Consider the following 20,820-nt stretch of genomic DNA (forward strand, 5'->3'; position numbering starts at 1 on the left):
CTCGTCTTTTGTATAAGAAGTCCATCTTTACAGTCAGAGTGCTGTACCTAATCCCATCATCCTTAGGGAGTGTTTCCTGACATGTTGCATAACCCAGAGCTTCATCTCTGATGTCCCCCATGGTGTTTGTTCCCTTCCTTTCTTTTGGGCCACTGATGAGCTCTCAGTGCAGGCCTCTCAGAGAGCTCACATTCCTGCAGTAAGCTTATCTCGTTGACCTCCCACCCAACACCCTAAAAAAAGACAGGGACATCACCAGCATGGCGGCCCTCCCATTTTTCCCTGCCAGGCTCCTCTGACAACTGGGACCAGCAGATGAATGAGGACTCTCTGATTCTCCGCCAGTCATCTGGACTATCCCTGATCTAAAAAATCGGATGGAGGACAAGTCAGTGTGCAAAAGAAGATTCAAGCAGGAAGACAAGAACGGCTTAGATAGAGCAGATTTAATCGAGTGCACGAGGATATAAAAGAGCTAGAGGGAAAGTTCGAGATAGAGATTTACGTGTTCAGACAAAACGAGAACCATGAGCACCTTTGGGTACCACAAGGAGCTGAAGAAATACGAGGAGGTGGACGAAGACAAGCTTCTGGCAGCGTTGTCCTCCGAGGAGCTCCAGGAGCTGGAGCAAGAGCTGGCCGACCTGGACGACAACATCCCCATCGGCCTGAGACAGAAGGACCAGACCACCAAAACCCCAACGGGGAGCTTTGACAGGGACGCCCTGCTGAGATACTGGGAAGACGAGAACAGAAAGGATGACAGCATCGCACCTCGAGCTGGAGAGGTGAGAGCTTCCATCCACCCATCCATCCACACATTTTCTACCAAACACATAAAAGAAACATAAATGCAACCACCCGGAGCATTTATCACGATGATTGTTTCGAGTTCAATACTTAAGGAACAACTAAAGGAGTAAAATATTTACAATAACCTCAGGACAACAATCAATCCTTCAATCCTAGATTCCTTTCATTTGTTTTTACATCACAAATATTTTTACTATCGTCTTGCACAAGATTGGAGGTGAGAGGGACCATTCCCAGTATCTAATTGTAAAATAATTCTTTGTGATGATATCAGTATGAAAATAAAAAGATCAAGTCACACTTGCTTGTATTTGGGCTTTTGGTTTCAGTCCAAAAATGAGAATAAGTCCTCATCCATTTACTTTATTGTGTGTTTAAACATAAACACCCTGCTGTAACATATACTATAATGAGATGGAAGGATTCATGTGTAGCCAGATTGCTTAAAAGTCTAAAAATAAAGTATGTCTGAGAAATGTTGCTGGTGGAGAGGGTTCTTAATTAGAAGTCAGAGGTTGGAGAATGTCAGGGTTGAACCTAATTTTCTGTCCTGTTATCATGTGCAGGAGCGACGCTCAGATAAGAGCAGAGAGGAACGAGGGAAAGAAGCCACCGCTGATGCCGGCAAGAGTCTGGACAGCGACAGGAAAAAGATTTCCCTGAAGGGGAAGAAAATTCAGAGTGTTTTTTGCAGAAATGATTCCAAGAAAGATGAGGCTGAAAAGAAAGATGTGTGCAAAAAGGAGGCTCCGATCAGGAATAAATTCCCTCAGAAGAACATTCTGTCAAAAGGCTCCAAGGGTGAATGCAGGAGGACTGAAAGCACAGACCAAAATCTAAATGTAACCTCTGACAGACTGAGCGGAAACCCAACGGTCATCGATAAAACTCTGCAGCAGATCCTGTGTGATGATCCCACAGTGAACGAAGTCAACCTCAACAATATTGAAGACATCTCCCAGGAAACCCTGCTTCGTTTCGCCGAGGCCCTGTGCACCAACACTCACGTCCACATCTTCAGCCTCGCCAACACCCACGCTGACGACCGGGTGGCTTTTGCCATCTCTAAGATGCTCCGAGAAAACCAGGTGATCAGAAACCTGAACATCGAGTCCAACTTTGTCTCAGGTCAGGGCATCCTGGCTCTGCTGGCTGCACTGAAACACAACCGGACGCTGGTGGAGCTTCGTTTCCACAACCAGAGGCACATCTGTGGGGGGAAGGTGGAAATGGAAATCGTCCAGCTGCTGAGGGAAAACACCACTCTGCTCAAACTTGGTTATCAGTTTGACCTGCCAGGTCCGAGGATGACGGCAACCAGCATCCTTACGCGCAACCAGGATCAGCAACGACAGAGGAGACTCCAGCAAAAGACGCAACAGAGTCCCCCAGAGATGTCAGGGCAAGGGTCTCGATCTTCTACCGAAAGGAAACCACTGAAGAAGCCATCACAGTTTACAAAGACTGTTGAAAATCAGAAGAAAAACCCCCCTCCTCCGCTAGATTTACCGACGCGGAAGATCTCCGAAATGGTCAAACAGCAAGAAGGTTCGAACAGCACGAAGACTCAAATAAACCAAAGGAAACCCAAGTCAAAGAAGCTCAAGAACGGCGCCAATGAAAAGGAGAGCAGCGAAATACTCAAAGACCTGAGGAACGCCTTGAAGCCGTCGCTCCAGAAGAGACGGGACGAACCCTCACACCTGCCGCTGCCACAGAGGTCAACCCGTGACGACCTGATGGCTGCGATTCGTGGGAGCAGCATCAGATCCTTAAAAAGGGTAAGACTCTCATTGGGTGGTGAGTGAATGAGGATTGAGGGGATTTCGGTTTGCATGAGCGAGAGCATCGCACGCATAATTAAGCCTTCAAAAGCCATTAGATCTCCTCCGTTTGTCCGCCGGCAGCCCCCGGCCGTGCTGTCAATACCTCGGCACGGTGAAGTTATAAATAGTTTGATAAGACTGTTGACTCTAAGTGCTGCTGGGAAGAGAGCAGACATGTTGGAAAAAGAAATTGACAAAATCTATTTTGACAGGACAGTCGGTCTTAAATCTGTATCTAAACGTGTGTGTTGGCCATGTTTTTCATTTCAGGTGGATTTGTCACAGGCCTGAACTCATCCGCTGATCTCACCTGAACTGTTCACACACTTTGTGGAAATAATTTTTATTTCACTCTCACTCTTTTTTTCTTTTTTTTTTTAAACAACTTTTCTTATTTAAGTTGCCACGTAGCAGCAGACTGCATTTATGTGTTCCATGTGTTGTATTTTGTTACTGTGTGAAACCCATGGTGAATAATTAATGTGTTGAGAAATAAAGATTATAGTCCGGCTATATGTTCATAAATAAAAAACAAAAGGTTTTCATAGAGTCGTTAATGTTCTATCAGTTGATTTAGAGATGAAATATCTATTAGCTCCTCTACTAAAGCTAGTGTGGCCTTCAGGTCATCCTGGCTCATTTGATATTATCAGAATCAGAATCAGAAAATAGTTTATTGCCAGTAAAGTTTACCACACGAGGAACTTGACGCGGTTTCGGTGCATTAAAAGGTGGAAGAGAAGCAATAAGGAATAATATGGAATAAGGAATAAAAAAAGGAACAAAAACTATTTACAATTTACATGAAGGTGGGCCACAATGAGCTGGCGTCTCATCCAGGGTGTACCACTCCTTGTGCCTGCAACCAGATAGGCTCTGGCAGACCTGTTACACACAAGGCGGATAAGCAGCTATGAGATGGATGGATGAATGGGTGGATGGGTGGATGGATGGATGCTGTTTTCTTTTTAAATCCAAAGCATTGGTCTGTGAGACTGTTACTGGCTGATATTTGACTTTCTCTTTTCTTTTATATGTAGATTGAAGCATTTTTGTTTTGTCTTTTTCATTTAAAATCGACGGATTCAAATCCCACATCAGTGTTGAAACAGAAATGTGGTGTAAAGAAGCGCCTGTTGAATATATTATGGCATCTCCTTGACACGCAGGAGCCTGAGAGGAGGATGAAGTCAGTGTGTTCTGTCAAAGACTCGTCGCAGGGGGATTAAAGTCCAACACAAATTAAGACAGAGTTATGCGTGATGACAGCAGCTGTTGCTTCCTGTCTGTCGCCACAGACAGTTAAAAACACGAGAGGGATCCTGAAAGGTTTAGTGAGTGAGAGATGATTTGTTCTTTACAGCCTGCCGTTTGAGTCGTCTGCTGCGACAGGAAACAAACTGATGAGACAAAGTGAATCTGGTGAAACAATGTCATGTCAACATGCAAAACACAAGCATGTTAACAGACTGTATGTTGACAAGTTATGATTTTCAAATTCAGCAGAACCTCAGCGTCAGCGGGCTGACATCCTGACCTTAGCACGTTAGCGTGCTAACAGATTGAAGTCAGGGACAGCTGGTCTGGATGGACTTCACTTTATTTTGACATGAGTCAAGTTCTGTTAAAATATTAAAATAAGACATAGTTTACAGTGAAATCCACCATGCATGTTTGGGTACATCCTCCTCCTGGACATTGTGATGGACGGATGTACTGACACCCTACGGCATAAGTGTCAAACTCAAGGCCCGGGGGCCAAATGTGGCCCGCCACATCATTTTATGTGACCCGCATGAGCATAAAAGGTCAGAGTGTCTAAAGATAAATAGGTCAAAAGTGTGCTTTGACCAAAACTGCATTTCCCACAATGCAGTAATCGAGGCCATTTTAACTTTGACAAAAACATTTTAAACAAAGAAGAAGAAGAATTTTGAACAAAGTTAACTTGTTCAAAACTAATTTGTGTTTGATGTTATTTTTCTATATTCCCTTGGATAGTTTGATCCTTGATTGAAGGAGTTTTGTGGATTTCATAACCTGACAAATTAAAAGGCTCTAAGTTACAACAGAGAAATGAACAAACATATTTTTTTTTTCTGTGCAGCTGTATTTTTTGTAAATTGAATAAATAATAACATGAGTAGGTGAATTTATTTTACACGACATTGAATTATCACATTTTGACATGATTCTTACACACCACTAGCTATCAGGGTTTTAACGAAGTCTTTGGAACCTTCTTAAAGCTCTACCTGCAGAAGAACCTTCACAGGTCAGAATATTATCTTTTCAAACAGAAACCCCAGTCAGGGGTCAGTAAAACAGAGTTCAATCAAATCAGCTGGCAAAGAAAGGAGAAGATGTGATGTAATCCACTTTATTTAGTGTTACTCAAGTTCATTGAACAGCTGTTCCAAGTAAACATGGACTCCCCCTGGGGGGGAAAGAGTGGAGGGGGGGGGGGTCAAGTCAAGGGGAGTGTGCGACCAATAAGTTATCATGTAATAAAATAGCTCATAAATGTTCCTCTTATGTTTGACTGGTGGAGAATAAAGTCCTCCACTATGTCCTGATATTGCTGCTGTGCTCAAACTGGAGTCCACAGTGAGCAGCTGGGGGACAGTCTGTCCTCTATTATTATAATGGCTTTTGAAATGTGAGTGCTCGGGATGCTTCGCTGTGTTTCTCTGAAACTGTTTAGGGATGAAGCTCTGCTGGAAGCACGCTAGCCGCTCCATGTGGCTTCGCTTGGACGACAACACTGCACCCTGAGACGCCCCCAAAGGAAACAAGGAAACGACCACAGAATGATGCAGGTCATCAGAATATACACCAGTTACCATGGAAACCACCTTAGCATGTTAGCATTAGTGGTCGGAAACCATTTAACGTCCTTGAGAAGAGATACCTCACACAGAGAACAGTTTGGAATTCTACAACTTCCCCTGTTTCAGAGCTGACATCTAAAAAGATGGATTGATCGATTGATTGACTGATGGTGATCCAGATCAAAACTAACCAATGTCAGCCTAAGAGGGAGTATGGACTCTGATCACCTTGTTCTCAGCATGTCTCACTTCACCAATCATCAAGGTGGGGATGATACACCCCCCCCCCCCACACACACACACACACAAACTCATTCAAACTATGCTCACCCGGGTCCATTAGGCGACTAGGTTTCATCTAGACCCAACAGGAGTATCTCAACCCCCTCCTTGCTGGTTGTCAATCTTTCAGCACATCTCGGTGCATGTTGTTATGTTCAGCTAAATATAACATTATAATATTAATATTACGAGATGCTTTATTTAAAAACTATTTGTAGCCATGCACCCAGTTATAGCCCTGATCACAGCGACAGTATGCCGGCCATACTCGACTCACATCAACAGCTAAACTGACTTTAGCACTGGATTAACACAGACCATACATATTCCTGTTGACACACTTAAAAAGCTCATCTGCATGATGACCTTCGTCCCGTGTTGTTGTGCTCACGTTGAGGTTGTGGTGTGTTTTTTATTGCATGATAGTCCAGGCATCTCTGAAAGAGTGTGGTGTGTTTTCCTTCCATCACTCCCCATCTCCGGGGTGGAGTGTAAAATAAAAAAAAAAAACTGCAAATATGAATTTCTACTTGTGACAAAAACCACACCAACTAAGGGCCACATCAGCATAATGGCTGTCCTCAAAAGGCCAGATGTAACTTATAAATGTAAGCAAATGTAATGTAAAATAAGTCTAACTACTCCTTAATGTTAAATAACTCTGAATTTATTATTAAACTTAAAAAGATTACAGTTGCACAGAAAAAAAAATGTTTCTCTGTTATAACATAAATCCTTTTGTCAGGTTACGAAACCAAGGGAACTCCATCAATCAGGGGTCAAACTATCCAATGACTCAAGAAAAATAACATCAAACACAAGTTAGGACATTAACTTTGTTCAAAATGTTTTTGTCAATATTAAAATGGGCTTAATTACTGCATTGTGGGAAATGTAGTTTTTGCTCAAAGCACACTTTTGACCTACAGTTTATATTTTTAGACACTCTGACTCTTTATGCTCTTGCGGGCCACATTTGGCCCCCGGGCTTTGAGTTTGACACATGTGCACTCAAACATAAATCAGGAGACAGATTTATCTGTAAATATTAACATTTATTTAAGTATACAATTTAGCATTTTCTTACCCCCCCCACCCACCCTTTTCACAGGTTCTCTGTCAGTATCGCGGCTTCTTGATGCAGCATTAAGCCTCGCTGGAGGACGGTAAAAACTCTAAGACGAACAGTTAAAACGAGCATGAGTTATTTCTTCACACTTTTTACAGACAGAGGTTCACAGGCATCGTCAAACCCACAGGCTGCTTGCAAATGCCGCATTTGGTTTGTTATTATTTGCTTTTTTTTTTTTTTTTTACAGTCTCATTGCATAAAATTATAGTTTGTTAATGAAAGGACGGAAGAGGATGAAGGAGTCCACGTCCAGCGATTTCTTGACGTGTGATAGTTGTGTGAAATACTGACCAAACCACTGTTCCATGTCTCCTCCTGCTGAAAATAACAGAATGACGTCACAAGAAAAACAACCAACTACACATCGAGAACTAAATTTCCATCGTTTCACAAATGCCGCAGCTTCTTAGAATGTAAATGTGTGTGGAAATGTGTGGGTCGAAACGGAAAAAGTCAACTTCAGTCATGCGTGTAGTCCACTTAAAGGTCACAACAGAACAACACTTCTCCAAAGTGTCCATCACTGATGTAACCCACCTGAAATAAAATAATTTGACAAAACGCATACACCCCCTCCCAAAAAAACAACAACAAAAAAAAAATCCTGACATGAAAATTGTGTGCAAGTGAACGTTTTTTGTTTTGTAAAATTAAAAGTTCCATGTCCACGCCGGTCGACTGAGCCGCCACATTTTGGTCAAAGGATTTGTGGAAAATTAACAGAACCAAATTAGGATTCATGAGGGAGAGTCTGGTACGAAAAGAAGCAAAGCAAGAAAATGGTGAGATCTCACATTTAAACCCACAGATGTCAAACACAAAGAGGATCCCGCCTGTTTGGTCGCATGCACACCTCCCTTTTCAGTCTCTTTGACAATGAACGGAAACATGAAGAAATGAGCAGTGAAACGTTTCCCTAAGACTCAGAGTCGCCTCAGAGGAGCAGCGACAGGTTGCTACCGGTGACTGACGACAGCAGGAAGCCGGGTGTCCCCTCCATGCTGCGCTGACGACAGGACAGCCGAGATAAACCCTCAAGGTGATAAACGCTATAGGTTTGACAGATGAGGTATTGCACAGATTAATTAGAATAGTCTTAAAAAAAAAGATCAAAAAACCAAAAAAGGCAAAAATAAATAGACAGCCAATTCATACAACATTTACATTACAATTTTAGTCAGATGCTGGAAGATTTTGAAAAGATATTTTAGTGTCAGCGGTAGATAAAGGGGCTGGGGCTGAGGATATAAACGCCCGCTAGTCGTCCCACTCGTCGTCATCTTCAAAGTCCTCTTCGTCTTCGTCGTCCTCGTCTTCATCTGAAGAAAAGAAATGCAAAGTTTAGAAGAGAATTCTAGAAGAAGAAAACCCTCACATGAAGTCAGCAGGTCAGAAAGCACAAAGTGAACTGGGATGAACCCGGGTTAAACGTAGCAGCACCAGCGGGGCAGCGCAGCCATGATTGACGCAGGACGCGGCTACCTGAGGAATGGATGGCTTTGCTCCTCTTCTGCATCACCTCCATCAGAGCGCCCACGATGCCAGCAGTGGGAGCCGGCGTTGGAGAACCAGACTCCGAATTATCTGAAACCTGGAGTCACAGACACAGACCCATAGCCGTTTGTTACAATCAGGTTGTACTCAAGCCTACATCCTATGGATCGTCAGGCATCAAAGCCCTTTCTGATTGGATCTGTATTGTGGAACTTTTGCGCCTTTATGATGCGAGTTCAGCGAGTCTGAACAGTAAACGTGTGTGCCGTCAGAATGTCGTACGTTCTTTAGCTGGATTCCCTGTCGGATCTGGTCCAGCAGGGCGTCCCGGCCCACGCCGGAGGCCGGCGCTCTGTGGTTCTGCTCCACCTTCTTCAGCTGGGTTCCTCCTCTGATCTGCTCCAGCAGCGCCGACTTCCCGCCGGGTCCTGGCGAGTGAGGAGAGTCTCCGCCGACACCGACGCCGTCCAGCTCCTGAGGGGGAGGAGGGCCAGGAGGAGGAGGTGGCGGAGGAGGGGGCGGAGCAGGGACGGAGCCACCTCGTGATGGAGACTGTTGGGACAATGGGGGGGGTGGAGGAGGGGGCGGGGCTTGGGGAGTAATGGCGTGCAGGGAAGGTGGAGGAGGGGGAGGCGGAGGCTGTTGGTGGTGATGGTGGGGAGGAGGAGGGTGCTGGTGACCCCCCCTGGTGGGAGGAGGGGGAGGGGGCGGTGCACCTAGAGTTCCAGGTCTGGAGGGGGGTGGTGGAGGAGGAGCTGACACAGGGGCTCGGGATGGAGGAGGGGGAGGAGGGGCTCCACGACCCCCTCTGGAAGGGGGTGGCGGAGGAGGTGGCGGAGCTGAGCTGTGGTGTGGCGGCGGAGGAGGTGGGGGGGGGCCGCCACGAGAGGGAGGTGGCGGGGGTGCTGCAGGAGAGGGACAACACATCATCACATGACATCACCAACAACTGTTCGCTTCAGGAACTCAGTAGAAAACGGCAGCACCGTCAGCGGCGTTTATCAAGAATGAAACACGGTGGAGGTGCGGGGGCTCACCCTGCCTCCTCAGCTCGTTCTTCACCGCCTCCACGCCTCCCTTTTTCTCGATGAAGTCGTAGATGACCTTGGACGTCTCCCGGTCCTTCAGCTGGGCCTCGGAGATGCCGCACATGTCAAACAGGTTCTTGAGTTCGGGGTCCAGGTTGTTCAGCTACAGGGTCAGCAAAGCAGCCAGCAGTTAAAAGGACGTTTAACAAGACCTGTGTCCAACTTCCATCACATGATGATGTCATGTTAGCTGGTTCGTGAAAAAGTTACCAGTTTAGAATCCAAATTAAAGTCCTTCCTTTTTATGGTCTAGATTTTTTTGAAGTATTTCACTAATTCTTCAAAAACCTGAAAATTTTCCCTCTTTGAGATACAAAACTTTTTGTCATTTGTTGATGAATGCGGAACCTGATGAGGATTCTGTTTTCGCCCACAATGGACTCTGAGCAGGACCACATTATTAAATGAGTGTCTGGGTTTCTTCTGCCGTTTTAAGCATAGTGTGACTCCTGGTGGCCAACAGGCAGAACTACAAGTTGCCTGCATTCTGACAACAATCCACTGAAATCATTTTGAGGCTTTGCAGCTTTTCATTTGAAGGGCCACTATCATACTATCGTTCATCAAAGGACTGAAGAAGAGGAGTGTTATTAGCATCTAAGAGTGTTTATCAGTTTCCTAAATTTGCAGCTCTTTGATAAATCTTTGATCAACATTCTGGATCTGTGTGTCGCCTCCGAGACATAGCGACACGTTTGTGAACATGAGCAGGAAGCAAAAAGAGCCTTTTGTGTGACTTCATCATTCAGCCCCCACACAGGTCACTATTGTGCTCCTGCCTGTGTCTGTGTGTGTGTTTGTTTGTGCGTGTGTGTTTAGTAGAATGGAAAGGGGTACTCACATCAAACCCCGTGTTTGGATCCCAGCCCACGTGACCGATGTGCCTGAAGATAACGGGACAGACAGGTGGTGAGATCACACGGGTCTACAGACACAAACACGCAAATATGCAGGCTTACAGGAATTATTTAGCATGTGCACAAGGGTGGCCATGTGCACATGCTAAATAGTGAGCCCACGCACACACTCATGCATCGGTCAGAAAGACAGTGTGGCCATTGAGCGCGCTCAGAACACAACGCACCACGGTGATTGTTGTCATGGAGCTTTTCATTTCTCAAGGCGACCCATGATTAAACGCACTGATGTCATTTGAGTATCTTGTGTTTAAATTCCAATTAAAACCAAACGATTAGCTGATAACTTTAAATTCAACAAATAGAAAACAAAGTTATTTTGGTCATTTCTTCACATAATCCAGGTTTTATGTTGTTACTCAACAGAATGTCTTCATTTAAAAAGATATTTTTAAAGATGTTACTAAGGATTTCTCAGGAAACCAAAGAGGTTACTTTCACATTTTCCGACATTTATCAATCGAACAGTAAACATCTGGACTATTAGACATTGGGGGGGGGGGGGCTCACTGGAAGTTGCTGGGCGTGCCGATGTCGGCTTTGGTCAGCTTCTTCTTCTTGGATTTGGTCTTCTTGTCCCTCCGGGTCAGCCCGCTGTGGCTCAGCATGTTGTTGAGGTGGTGGTGAGGCTGCTGGTGGCCGTGGGAGTTGTGGAATCGGACGTTGTTGATCTCTGGGTTCTTGATGTCCACCGTGGCCATGTGCAGAGCTGGACCTGCAGCAGGAGGGAGGGAGGGAGGGAGGAGGGCAGTCAGGGGAAAATGTTTATTAACCCAGTTTAAATGTCAAGAAAAAATTAAAATGCCGTTGTCAATGGCATTTGAAATATATCCAACTGTGTCAAAAAAAAAGGAAATCAAATTCACAAAAATACACGTTCCAGGTGAAAAAGATGTTACATAATGACATAATTAATTACAAAATTACAAAAACAGTACACATAAAATAAAAAAGGAAGCATAAAACCATGGAAAAAAGCATACTAAGACATAGAAGAAGCATAGAAGACATAAGAATAAGTGGATAAACCGAACTGTAGACTGACACCACGGACCCCCACAAAGTATTCCACAGTGCATTCCCACTGCATCCCAGGCCCGCCTAGTCTATCCCCTCTTGGCCGAACTTGATGACCTTGATGATCACGGGTCTGAGGCTGGATTTATTTCTTTCCCCAGTGTTTTTTAAGGGTCTGGTTATTAAAGCCTCCACTTTCAAAAAGTTCAAATGTAGATACTTTGTTGTAATTATGTCCAACTGATTTGGTAAAATCCATTTATTCTGCTGCCGAAGTACTCAGACCTCCACCAACTGCAGCAGTATGGGACATAATCACTAATCCAGCTCTAATCCCAGGTCAAATCCCTGAACTCCCCATGAATGTACATGATCAGACTCGCCTCCAATCTCCCATCTTTTGAGGAACAGGATGGGAAGAGTGTTGGCAGACGTACAATAGATCTTTAACATTAATTTATGTTTAGACAACATTTGACAACTCTTAATTAAAAGCTTTAATTCCTAGTTGTGTCAGTTAGAGTCCGTTCAAGCACCAAGTCATCAGTGTGTCAGTGTTGAGCTGCAGCTGCATCTCACTGATGTACAACTTTGCAACCATAAACCGATTTGATCTCAGAACATAAATGAAAGACGTCACACATCTGAGCTGAGAAAACCTCAAACCTGCTGAAGCTCAATAACCAGAAATACATGAATACTGGAGGAGTGTTAATAAAGTCAGAAAGCAGAAAGAATGAAGCCGTTTTTGCTGTTGTGTTGACTTTATGCATGTTTCAGGCTGAACATAAACCCATGTTTTATGTGGGGCTAACATCCCATCTTGGGTTGATTTGATAAACATTGGAACCAACATCTTGCTGCTACTGAGCCAAACCTTTTTCTACACCACTATTAAAAAGTTAATGTTGTTTATGTGTCCATTAATAAACCGACACAACAAATGTTGGGCAGTAGAAACTGAGAGGATTATAGATTAGAGCGGCCGCGCATCACAACAGGGTTTAAAGTGAACCACAACAGAGAGCATGTGGTCTGCATATGGTTCAGATGGGCTTCCTGCTGACCAGATTAACCTGCAGCAGACTCCAGTGTGTGTCACCGCGTGTCTACAACGACACAAACACACCAGGAAACAACAAGTCTGACATGTCAACAGGCAAACACCCAAGTTTATAGCTTTTTAATTAGCTTCTAACACGGCTTTTTATAGTGTGTTGATGTTGTTGGACACACAAACAGCTGATATATGGCATTAAGATAAAAACACGCTCGTGTTTATACACAAATTTTGTTTCCATGTTTTGTTCTGCGTGAATGGGATGAAAGAAAGAGGTTCGTACCGTTTTTAGAGTCACCTCTCCTCGACAAAAAAAAAAAAAAACGACAAAAAAAACCCAACTGAACCAAATTCAGAAAACAGAAGATATTTGGTGACAGAAGAGTGAGTCAAAAAAGCGTGTTGAAATTCTGCTCGTGTCATTCTGTGGGGGCCAGACAGACAATGAGAGAATCAGATGTGACATCAGCCAGAGGAAACGTCTTCTTCAAAGCCCCGGACAGCAGTCAGAAAGTCGAGTCTTTGATGTGAGCGGAGAAAACCTCCCCTTATAAAACCCCTCTGTGTCCCCGTGACAAGAGGCTCCCCTGGCAAACACCACATTTTGAGTGGGTGCACTTTCAACGTGAGGCGGGAGGGAAGCCGAAGATGACCCCGACTTATGCTTCCTACACAAAGACGAGTCTGACTACATCAGAGCGAAACCAGCCGAGTGAGCAGCAGCTGAGGAGGAGTCTGGAAGGCTGAGAAACACGTCCAGCAAACAGATTCTGTTTGATTAATGTGAGCAACCGGTTCAGTGTGATGTGGACACACATACCCGTCCAATTGGAGAGAGTCACGGTGTTTTACTCTTTACATATCTGTGTCTGATGTCATCAAACTGCACCATGTGTCATCAGATAGACGGTAAGCTGTCAAACTACACAACAACGTTTTTTGTGGGAAAATTGAGAATTTTGAGAAAGTTCTTCATTCAAACGTCATTATTGTAGAAATCATTCCCGTGAACATGATAACCCAAAAGCTATGAAACCACGCTGCAGGGCAGATGCCAGGGTGGTAGTTAAGGGCACAGCGTTTCTAAATAAACACCACAGATAAGAGAAGACGGTTCAACAGCACAAAGACTTTGAAACCAACGGGCATTCAGTTCGAAGGAAAAAAAAACCCTCTTCCTTTCACAAATTTCCCCACTGTGGGACAAATAAAAGTTATCTTATCTTCTGTTGTGATTCATTAATGGAGATCTGTGACCTTTTTCCTGACATTCTCCCATTAATTATGACTAAGTAAGCCCCACATGTCTGGAGCTGAGGTCCAGAACTCTTGACAGGTGGTTCAGCTTCTCTAGACTGAATCCAGGCATGAAGGCTTGCTGGATTTGTGGAACGACAGGAAGAAAGCAAATGAAAGAACAACTTGCCGGTTTTGCGTTGCCTTCGGTTGAGTAGATCGTGGACAGCGGCTCTGAATCTTTTCGCCTCTTCTTCGCTGGCGAAATTCAGACCAATCTGACATGTCTGGAGAGGAAGAGGAGAAGCCAGAAATGATTGCTCATCTTAAATGCATGTATTTATTTTTACTTCAGACAAATTCTCGTATCTGAAGACAGAACCATAAACTAAAACCCCCACCAGAAATAAACTGGAACAACTGGAAAAGCCAGAATTACCAGAAGTTCTCAAACAGCAGGTTTGTGATGATTACATAAATCATAATTTAACAGAGCAGATCCTGGCGCGACTAGCTGACACCTCACTGAACAGGATGGCCTGAGGAGTGACAACATCCACTGTGGAGGCTTTGGGTCACTTACGTCTCCTGCGAATGATATGAAGTAGGATCTGGAGCTACTGATGGAGAAGTTGTGGTACAGTTCCTGCTCAAACATGGTCTTCCCATCCTGAAAAGACACCGGGCGGAAACAAAACATCAGTTTAGATTCCCCCCTCAGAGCGTCGAAGGCAGGCTTATCACATGAAGTGAAGTTTGCAGCATGAAGTACTGTGTGATCTTCTAATTATAGACTATATTATAGACTATATTTTCCAGCCTTATAAACATCAAGTTCAGTCCAGATTAAAAAAACAAGATACAGCGCAGGTAAACCAGTGACCCTTCGATGGTGTTGCTAGGTGGATCTAGTTTGGACGCACTAGGCTACACATCGAGACTGCGTCACCTGATATGCTGTTGTGATGAAAAAAGATTTACAAGTGGAAAAACTCTGAATTGTAAGTTGTGTTTTCGGATCATTTTGCTGAGCGACCAGCTGACAAAGTGATACGAAGCTGCAGGAACAGATAAGAGCTGCGTGAACCACAGCACTTCCTTTAAAATGCTTCTGTTGAGGTTTGGAGGTCAGTCACTCACTTTGATATCAAACACTCTGATGTAGTAAGACCTCTGCGGGTTGTCTTTGACCAGACAGGCCACTCCACAGCACCTCTTCATCCAGCTACAGCTCCGGTCTGTGCCGTAAACCTGGACCACCGCCGAACACAGAGCCTGACACACAGAAGAACGAGACGGTGAACATCCCCTGGAAACGATACAGGAAGGAGCAGAGGATGTTGATGTGGACAAATTTTTACTCAAATCTGGGTCATTGTGAAAGACGAACCCCTTTTTCGGTGGGAACATTAAGAGTAGAGACCCATAACTTCACAGCTAGCTCCAACCCACAACAACGAAGCACATTTCTTCACTGATGATGCTCAGTCAAACCTATCTGGCAGCATTTTACCCTCATTTGGGTCTCCTGCAGCGAAATGCAACCTCAGACAGACTGAAGTCACATGATTGACTTGTTGAGAATCCTGTTTGGCGATGAAAACCCTGAAAAAATTTACAATCATTTGGTTCTAAATTTTCCAGTGATTTTCTGTTTCATTTCATCGGGACAAGAAGTAGCATCGTATCGCTGTCCTCAGCACTGCTCTGGTTTTGATGTTTCTCCAGAAGTCACACTTTTCCTCTGCCAGGATTTTCTCTGTCTGTGACAGAATGTAACTCCAGTCATCAGGGGAGGAAAGAGGAAATGCCGGAGGACAGTTTCCTCCTCTGTGATTTATGAATGCAGGTCAGGGGGGCAGCAGGAAGACTTTTCACTATGAAATCAGTGCTCAGCATCACACAGGAAAGGTCAAAGGCTGGCTGTTAAAAGCCTGGTGTGGGCTCGGTAACTTCTCATCCGAGGCAAGTACGCAGCAATAAACTCACTCTGCAAGTTCCATCAGCTAGCACCTTAGCAGACAACCACAAAACCCGTACCAGTAAATTCATCACTCATGCCAGTGAAAAAAAAACAACACCAAGGAGTCGGGCACCAAGTCCAAACATACTCGCGAGCGAAGGCTAACATTAGCTGCAGCCCAAATTTAAGTTCCTTTCTAAGAAAACAGAGTACACTACAGACAAATAACACAACAAAACCAACCAGAGGTACCTTTAAGTAGTTTTCTGTAAAACAAAAATTGTAACTAACCGGTAATACACATCACTTTATAGCAGCTAAGATTTAATAGGTTTGATTAAAAATGATTTTAATGAACCCTCTGGGTGTGTCGACATGCTTTTGAATGTACAGTATATATTTAAAGGTTTTGTACTCCTCACACTTTTCTTGCAGTTGAACGTGAGAACTCTAAAAAGAGTACAGCTTTAAAACAAAGTTCTGGTCATTTTGAACAAACACACTATTATTTTTTCTTACCTGCAGAACATCAAAAGGAAAGAACAAAAGGCGCAACAAGCAGCAGAGTATCTGGTCACTGACAGTTGAAACATCATCCAGAAAACAGAAATATCAACTCAGTCCGCTCCAGGAACTCTAAATCAAGATAGGTCTACCAGAGAGGAGACCCCTGCAGCAAAAATTATTTTGGCAAAATGCCTAACACGCAAAGCAGTAACACAAATTTGATTGATCCATGAGCTCCTTCTGATCAGACCGCATGCAAACATTACAACCTGCTCAGGTGTCCTGCAACCATCATGTTACATTAACCATCATACATAAACCATCACATTAAACCTCTTCTCAGGACATGTTGTTTTCACATTAACTGTTTGGTCAGACGGTTTTGGGGCCCTTCAGGTGCTCCAATAGCGTCTAAATGTCAGGGAAAGTCTCTTGAGTTCCCTCCACCGCCTCCTTTTTGTTGACAAAACACACACACACACACACACACACACACACACACACACACACACACACACACACACACACACAGGAAGTGATAAGCAGCTCCTTGGCCCAGTGGCATTCCAGAAAGAACCAGATTACATGCAGATTATTCATAATTTAAGAAACATATCAGTGCTTTTAGGAAGACTGAAACACAACTGGAGCACTTCACTTTTTTTTTTGTCTAATTCATAATCCTTTACTTTTTTACACCACTGGCAGATTTAGATTATTATTATTATATGTTCAAAGAAGCTGAAAACCTGAGCTGACAATATCATGTGATGGTTGGAATATGATTTAATGGAATTAAAAAAAGGGTCTGGTTCATTTCCAGCCTGGTAATGGGGCGGGGGGGGGGGGGGGTCCAGCTGCTGTGCAGACCGCAGTGAGGGTGCTCCTTGCGGGCAGGTGGGTGTACCTGTCCGCCCGGAGACCGCAGGTGGTAAACAAACACAAACTTACGGCACATTTCCTCCCCAGGTACCCGAACAGGCACTCGTTCTCCTGCGGGGTCAGGAGGATGGAGCCGACGTTGACAGACCTGCGGGGCGGCGGGTGGCTGTTCATGGCTCCGAAGTCTCCTAGCTAACCGTGGAACGGTGTCGTTCTGCCCAGACGGACTCAGCGAGCAGCGCTAATTAAAGAAAATCCATGCGGGATCCGGTTGCAGGCCACAGCAACCGGATCATCTCCGCTGAGTCCGACTCCCGGCTGCAGGGCGTAGGAGGTGTTCCCAGGCTTGCTTCTTCCTAAATAAAGAACCTTAGCGTCTCAGGTCGGGGATAAGTGAAATATAACGGCCCAGTGTACGACTACAGACCGCCAAACGTATAACTTTCATTCGGAAACTCCTATAACTGCGGCGGCGATGCGCACATTCAACATGGCAGCAGGACCGAGCATACCACTTTAAGGAAGAATGACAGGGGGGTTGTTGCTTTCCCAAAACTCTATAATTATCGATTGTAATCTGGATATCATCATGATATTTTTGAAAACTCTCTCGTAAAGATTTGAAAAAACTTTTTTTTTTTAAAACTGTGTGATATGGATATTTTAGCCCACAGGGAATGAAAAATGCTGTTCCTGAGAGAAATGGTTTGATCCGCCATGGAAGCAGGAATGCAGATCTGCAGAGGGAAAGGGAGGGGCGGGGCTTGGCCCGTGGGGAAGCACGTACGTAACGTGAGGAGGAGCCAGACGGTGGACGTAAAATATAATGAGATAATAAAATAATAAGGACACATAAACGCAGAATATAGTTATATGAGGTTTTATATATTCAGGTAAATCATATAATAAAATGTAATTATAAAGTGATGATTATTATTAAAATTTTTGGTAATAGTAGTGTAGAAGTAGCTACAACAAAGCTACAAAGCTACAACTTTGAAGTTGTAGCTTTGTAGTTGAGACACCAAAAAAACTAAATTTTTTAGTGTCTCTATTGTTATAGTCAGTATTATTGTGCTATACATTTTTTATGTATACATCATCACTCATGGTGCATTACTTCTTCAACCCAACCAATCAAGGCAGGGGATCACTCATCTTCACCTGGGTCTGCCTGGAGGTTTCTACCTGACAAAAAGCAGATTTTCATGGCCTTTATTTCCAAATTCTTACTTAGAGGGAATTGTTAAGTTTAAGTAAAATAAAAGGCATGGTCCATTCCTGCCATATTTCAAAAACGTCTCTAGATATCTTTCATTGTGATCCAGCGCAGAAGAATTTTTGTTTTTGACAACTTACTTTCTCTCCACCCTTTTTGCTATCAGACACTTGGCCTCCATTACTTTATCAAAACAAATAAAAGTGGGAGGACTGTAAATGGCAGATGGATACATGCTGGTGGAGGTCAGTGCCCCGCAGGTCCCGCCTGCCTGCCGCAGGGTTAAAGCCCCTCAGCAGCATTAACACCAAAACTAATCTGTGGACCAGCTGCTTCTACTCTATGCTGTATGAAGCACTGAGCACAGGCCAAACAAGAGGGGTTAAACCATGACTGCACAGTGACGGGAGTATGAAATAGTAAAAGTTCTTTTTTTTTTGGCTTCCTGTTTGTGTCTGCTAGCAGCTGTTGTGTTCATTACAGATGCAATGTGAAAGTACTGCTCAGTACCAACAGCCCTCAATCCTTTAAACATTTAGAGGGTTAATTCTCCCGAGATCAGACGTAGAATCAGGACATTTAATTTGACTCATTAATGGCATTATGTAAAGCATATCAGTCGGTCCATCACTTACATGCAATATCTGAAATATCTCAGTATTTATAAGACTCATTGTCAACCATTCATCTCATCCACTGACAATCAACTGAAATTAGTTTAATGATTGTCTGATTTTTCATCTGGTGTCGTCAAGACACAGTTTTTACTTATGTTGTGAAATATTTGAACATACAGGTTGCATTGCATCATCATCATCATCATCATCATCATCATCATCATCATCATCATCATCATCATCATCATCATCATCAAGCAATCACTCCCAGGAAAGAAGGTTTGGGGTTTTAATCCAGACTTGAGGCCTTTCTCCGTGGAGTTTGCATGTTCTCAGAGGGGTTCCTCTGTGGCCTCCACTCCCATTGTTCCTCTGTCTCATCAACATCTCCATCATCTGGATTTCTGCATGTCACATAATCTGTTTTAATAACCTCCAAAAAGATCTTTTCTTTGCGTGAGGCTGCATCACATTCTTGTCTGTTTTCTGTTTTAGTAGGGAAAATAATGATGTAATATCGAAAAGTATTAAGAGTACAATATTATATGCAGTCACAATTTTTAAAATGTTTTATAAGTATTTTGAGGTGCAGCAGCTGTGGTATACCCGTAAAATGAATGTATTTTACAGTTTACACCACTAGATGGCGTAAGACAACGTCTGTCCAACCTCACCTGTCTGCTTTTCACCACTGGAGAAGAAATATAATTTAACCCCAGTGTGAACAAAAGGTTTGTCACACACATTCCATCAGGTTAACCAAGTGGCACAGAATATGATAAATACAATACAATAGATACCATTGAAGGAAAATATAATCAAATATATTCTCAGGTTTTGTATTCACTTTGTATTTCATCTAATAATGATATAGCTAAATACATTGTGTAATGGGCGTCCACCGTTTAGCGGCGGACGCCGGCTGTATAATTTGTTTGGCTCTTTGTTGTAGGTGGAGACACTGGAGACTGGTACGGGAGACTGGTATGTGAGACTGATACTGGTGACTGACACTGGAGAACCAAATAAGGACAAACAACCAGCCAGAGAAAGACACCATGCATATGTGTTAATGTATAGCGGCTCATCCTTAAGGTGGAGCCTAGAGACGGGCATAATAAATATCTGAGGTTCTCTGGAATGTGTTGTTCCTGCCCCTTGTCACGGTTCAGACAACACCAGATTTTGTGTTGGGAACAGAGAACCCAGTTCTGCTTAGAAATATTGTATTGGGATAAAAATACATATTTGATGAACGAGACGGTTTGTTTCTTGTTCTTCCTTCCGGTTTTGAACACGCACAACTGCTCTGGGTGGACTTCGGGATAAAAGTCCGTTTACCTAACACCATGAAGAACAATAGGTGAGGTACACCCAGGGCACACTGGAGGTTTATATCGGTGTAACCCCAGAGGAGCCAGGTCAAACACACACAGCATGACTGGAACATTTCAAAGGCATGTACGTATTTTAAGCAGAAGTTTTCGAGCAATATTTACGTGGGATTGTACTCCAAAAAATCAGAATTCAGTCCAGTTTTATTGTCCTGCTTTAATAGTAAATAATGATCCCATCTACCCAGAGCTGTCCTCTGTGGTCCAGACTTAACCTGGCTGCTTTACTCTCAGGCTGCAAGTGTAATCTAATCAAAACCACTGCAGGATGGCATCACTGTGTGTCTGCTTTGTTTCCTGTCCACAAGTATGGTTATTGGTCTGGCATCTGCAGATGTGATGGTAGGAAGGCTTTGAATGTCACTCTTTTTTCTTGTTTTTTCTTTCGTAACTATCTTCTACTGCTCCTGATGAATACAAACAAGTGAAACTCTGTCAGAGTCTGAGAATATCTGGGTTTTTGGCCCTGTCCTGTGTTTTTCTCCTCTCTGCACCTTTTACCCTGTCTGATGTCTAAATGTATAAAATAATTCTCAATACAA

The 20,820-nt window shown here is 43.7% G+C and overlaps 2 protein-coding genes across 2 annotated transcripts; one reads left to right on the forward strand and one right to left on the reverse strand.

Annotated features, from left to right (window-relative positions):
* The first annotated feature begins 311 nt into the window (after positions 1–311).
* On the forward strand, positions 312–4,704 carry lmod2a (leiomodin 2 (cardiac) a). Its single transcript, XM_068313346.1, has 3 exons — positions 312–788; positions 1,380–2,594; positions 2,910–4,704. Exons 1-3 carry the CDS (start codon positions 528–530, stop codon positions 2,928–2,930), a joined length of 1,497 nt encoding a protein of 498 aa, XP_068169447.1. The 5' UTR covers positions 312–527; the 3' UTR covers positions 2,931–4,704.
* Positions 4,705–7,045: 2,341 nt separating this feature from the next.
* On the reverse strand, positions 7,046–17,550 carry wasla (WASP like actin nucleation promoting factor a). Its single transcript, XM_068312742.1, has 10 exons — positions 17,118–17,550; positions 14,837–14,971; positions 14,280–14,366; positions 13,887–13,983; positions 10,894–11,098; positions 10,308–10,350; positions 9,416–9,569; positions 8,661–9,283; positions 8,367–8,475; positions 7,046–8,203 (listed from the first exon to the last, which is right to left on the reverse strand). The coding sequence occupies exons 1-10, from the start codon at positions 17,220–17,222 to the stop codon at positions 8,142–8,144; spliced, it is 1,620 nt and encodes a 539-aa protein (XP_068168843.1). The 5' UTR covers positions 17,223–17,550; the 3' UTR covers positions 7,046–8,141.
* Positions 17,551–20,820: the final 3,270 nt, after the last annotated feature.

This window comes from Antennarius striatus, chromosome 4 (genome assembly GCF_040054535.1).
Source record: "Antennarius striatus isolate MH-2024 chromosome 4, ASM4005453v1, whole genome shotgun sequence".
In the NCBI taxonomy this organism is placed as follows: domain Eukaryota; kingdom Metazoa; phylum Chordata; class Actinopteri; order Lophiiformes; family Antennariidae; genus Antennarius; species Antennarius striatus.

Bases quoted from the DNA above. Each gene is read 5' to 3' on its own strand.
- lmod2a (XM_068313346.1), top strand. From the start codon at position 528: ATGAGCACCTTTGGGTACCACAAGGAGCTGAAGAAATACGAGGAGGTG. The intron at 789-1,379 runs GTGAGAGCTTCC...TATCATGTGCAG, and splicing joins TCGCACCTCGAGCTGGAGAG to GAGCGACGCTCAGATAAGAG. The intron at 2,595-2,909 runs GTAAGACTCTCA...TTTTCATTTCAG, and splicing joins GCATCAGATCCTTAAAAAGG to GTGGATTTGTCACAGGCCTG.
- wasla (XM_068312742.1), bottom strand. From the start codon at position 17,222: ATGAACAGCCACCCGCCGCCCCGCAGGTCTGTCAACGTCGGCTCCATC. The intron at 11,099-13,886 runs GCAAGTTGTTCT...CTCCTGCTGCAG, and splicing joins CCGAAGGCAACGCAAAACCG to GTCCAGCTCTGCACATGGCC. The intron at 9,284-9,415 runs GTGAGCCCCCGC...CCTCTCCTGCAG, and splicing joins GAACGAGCTGAGGAGGCAGG to CACCCCCGCCACCTCCCTCT.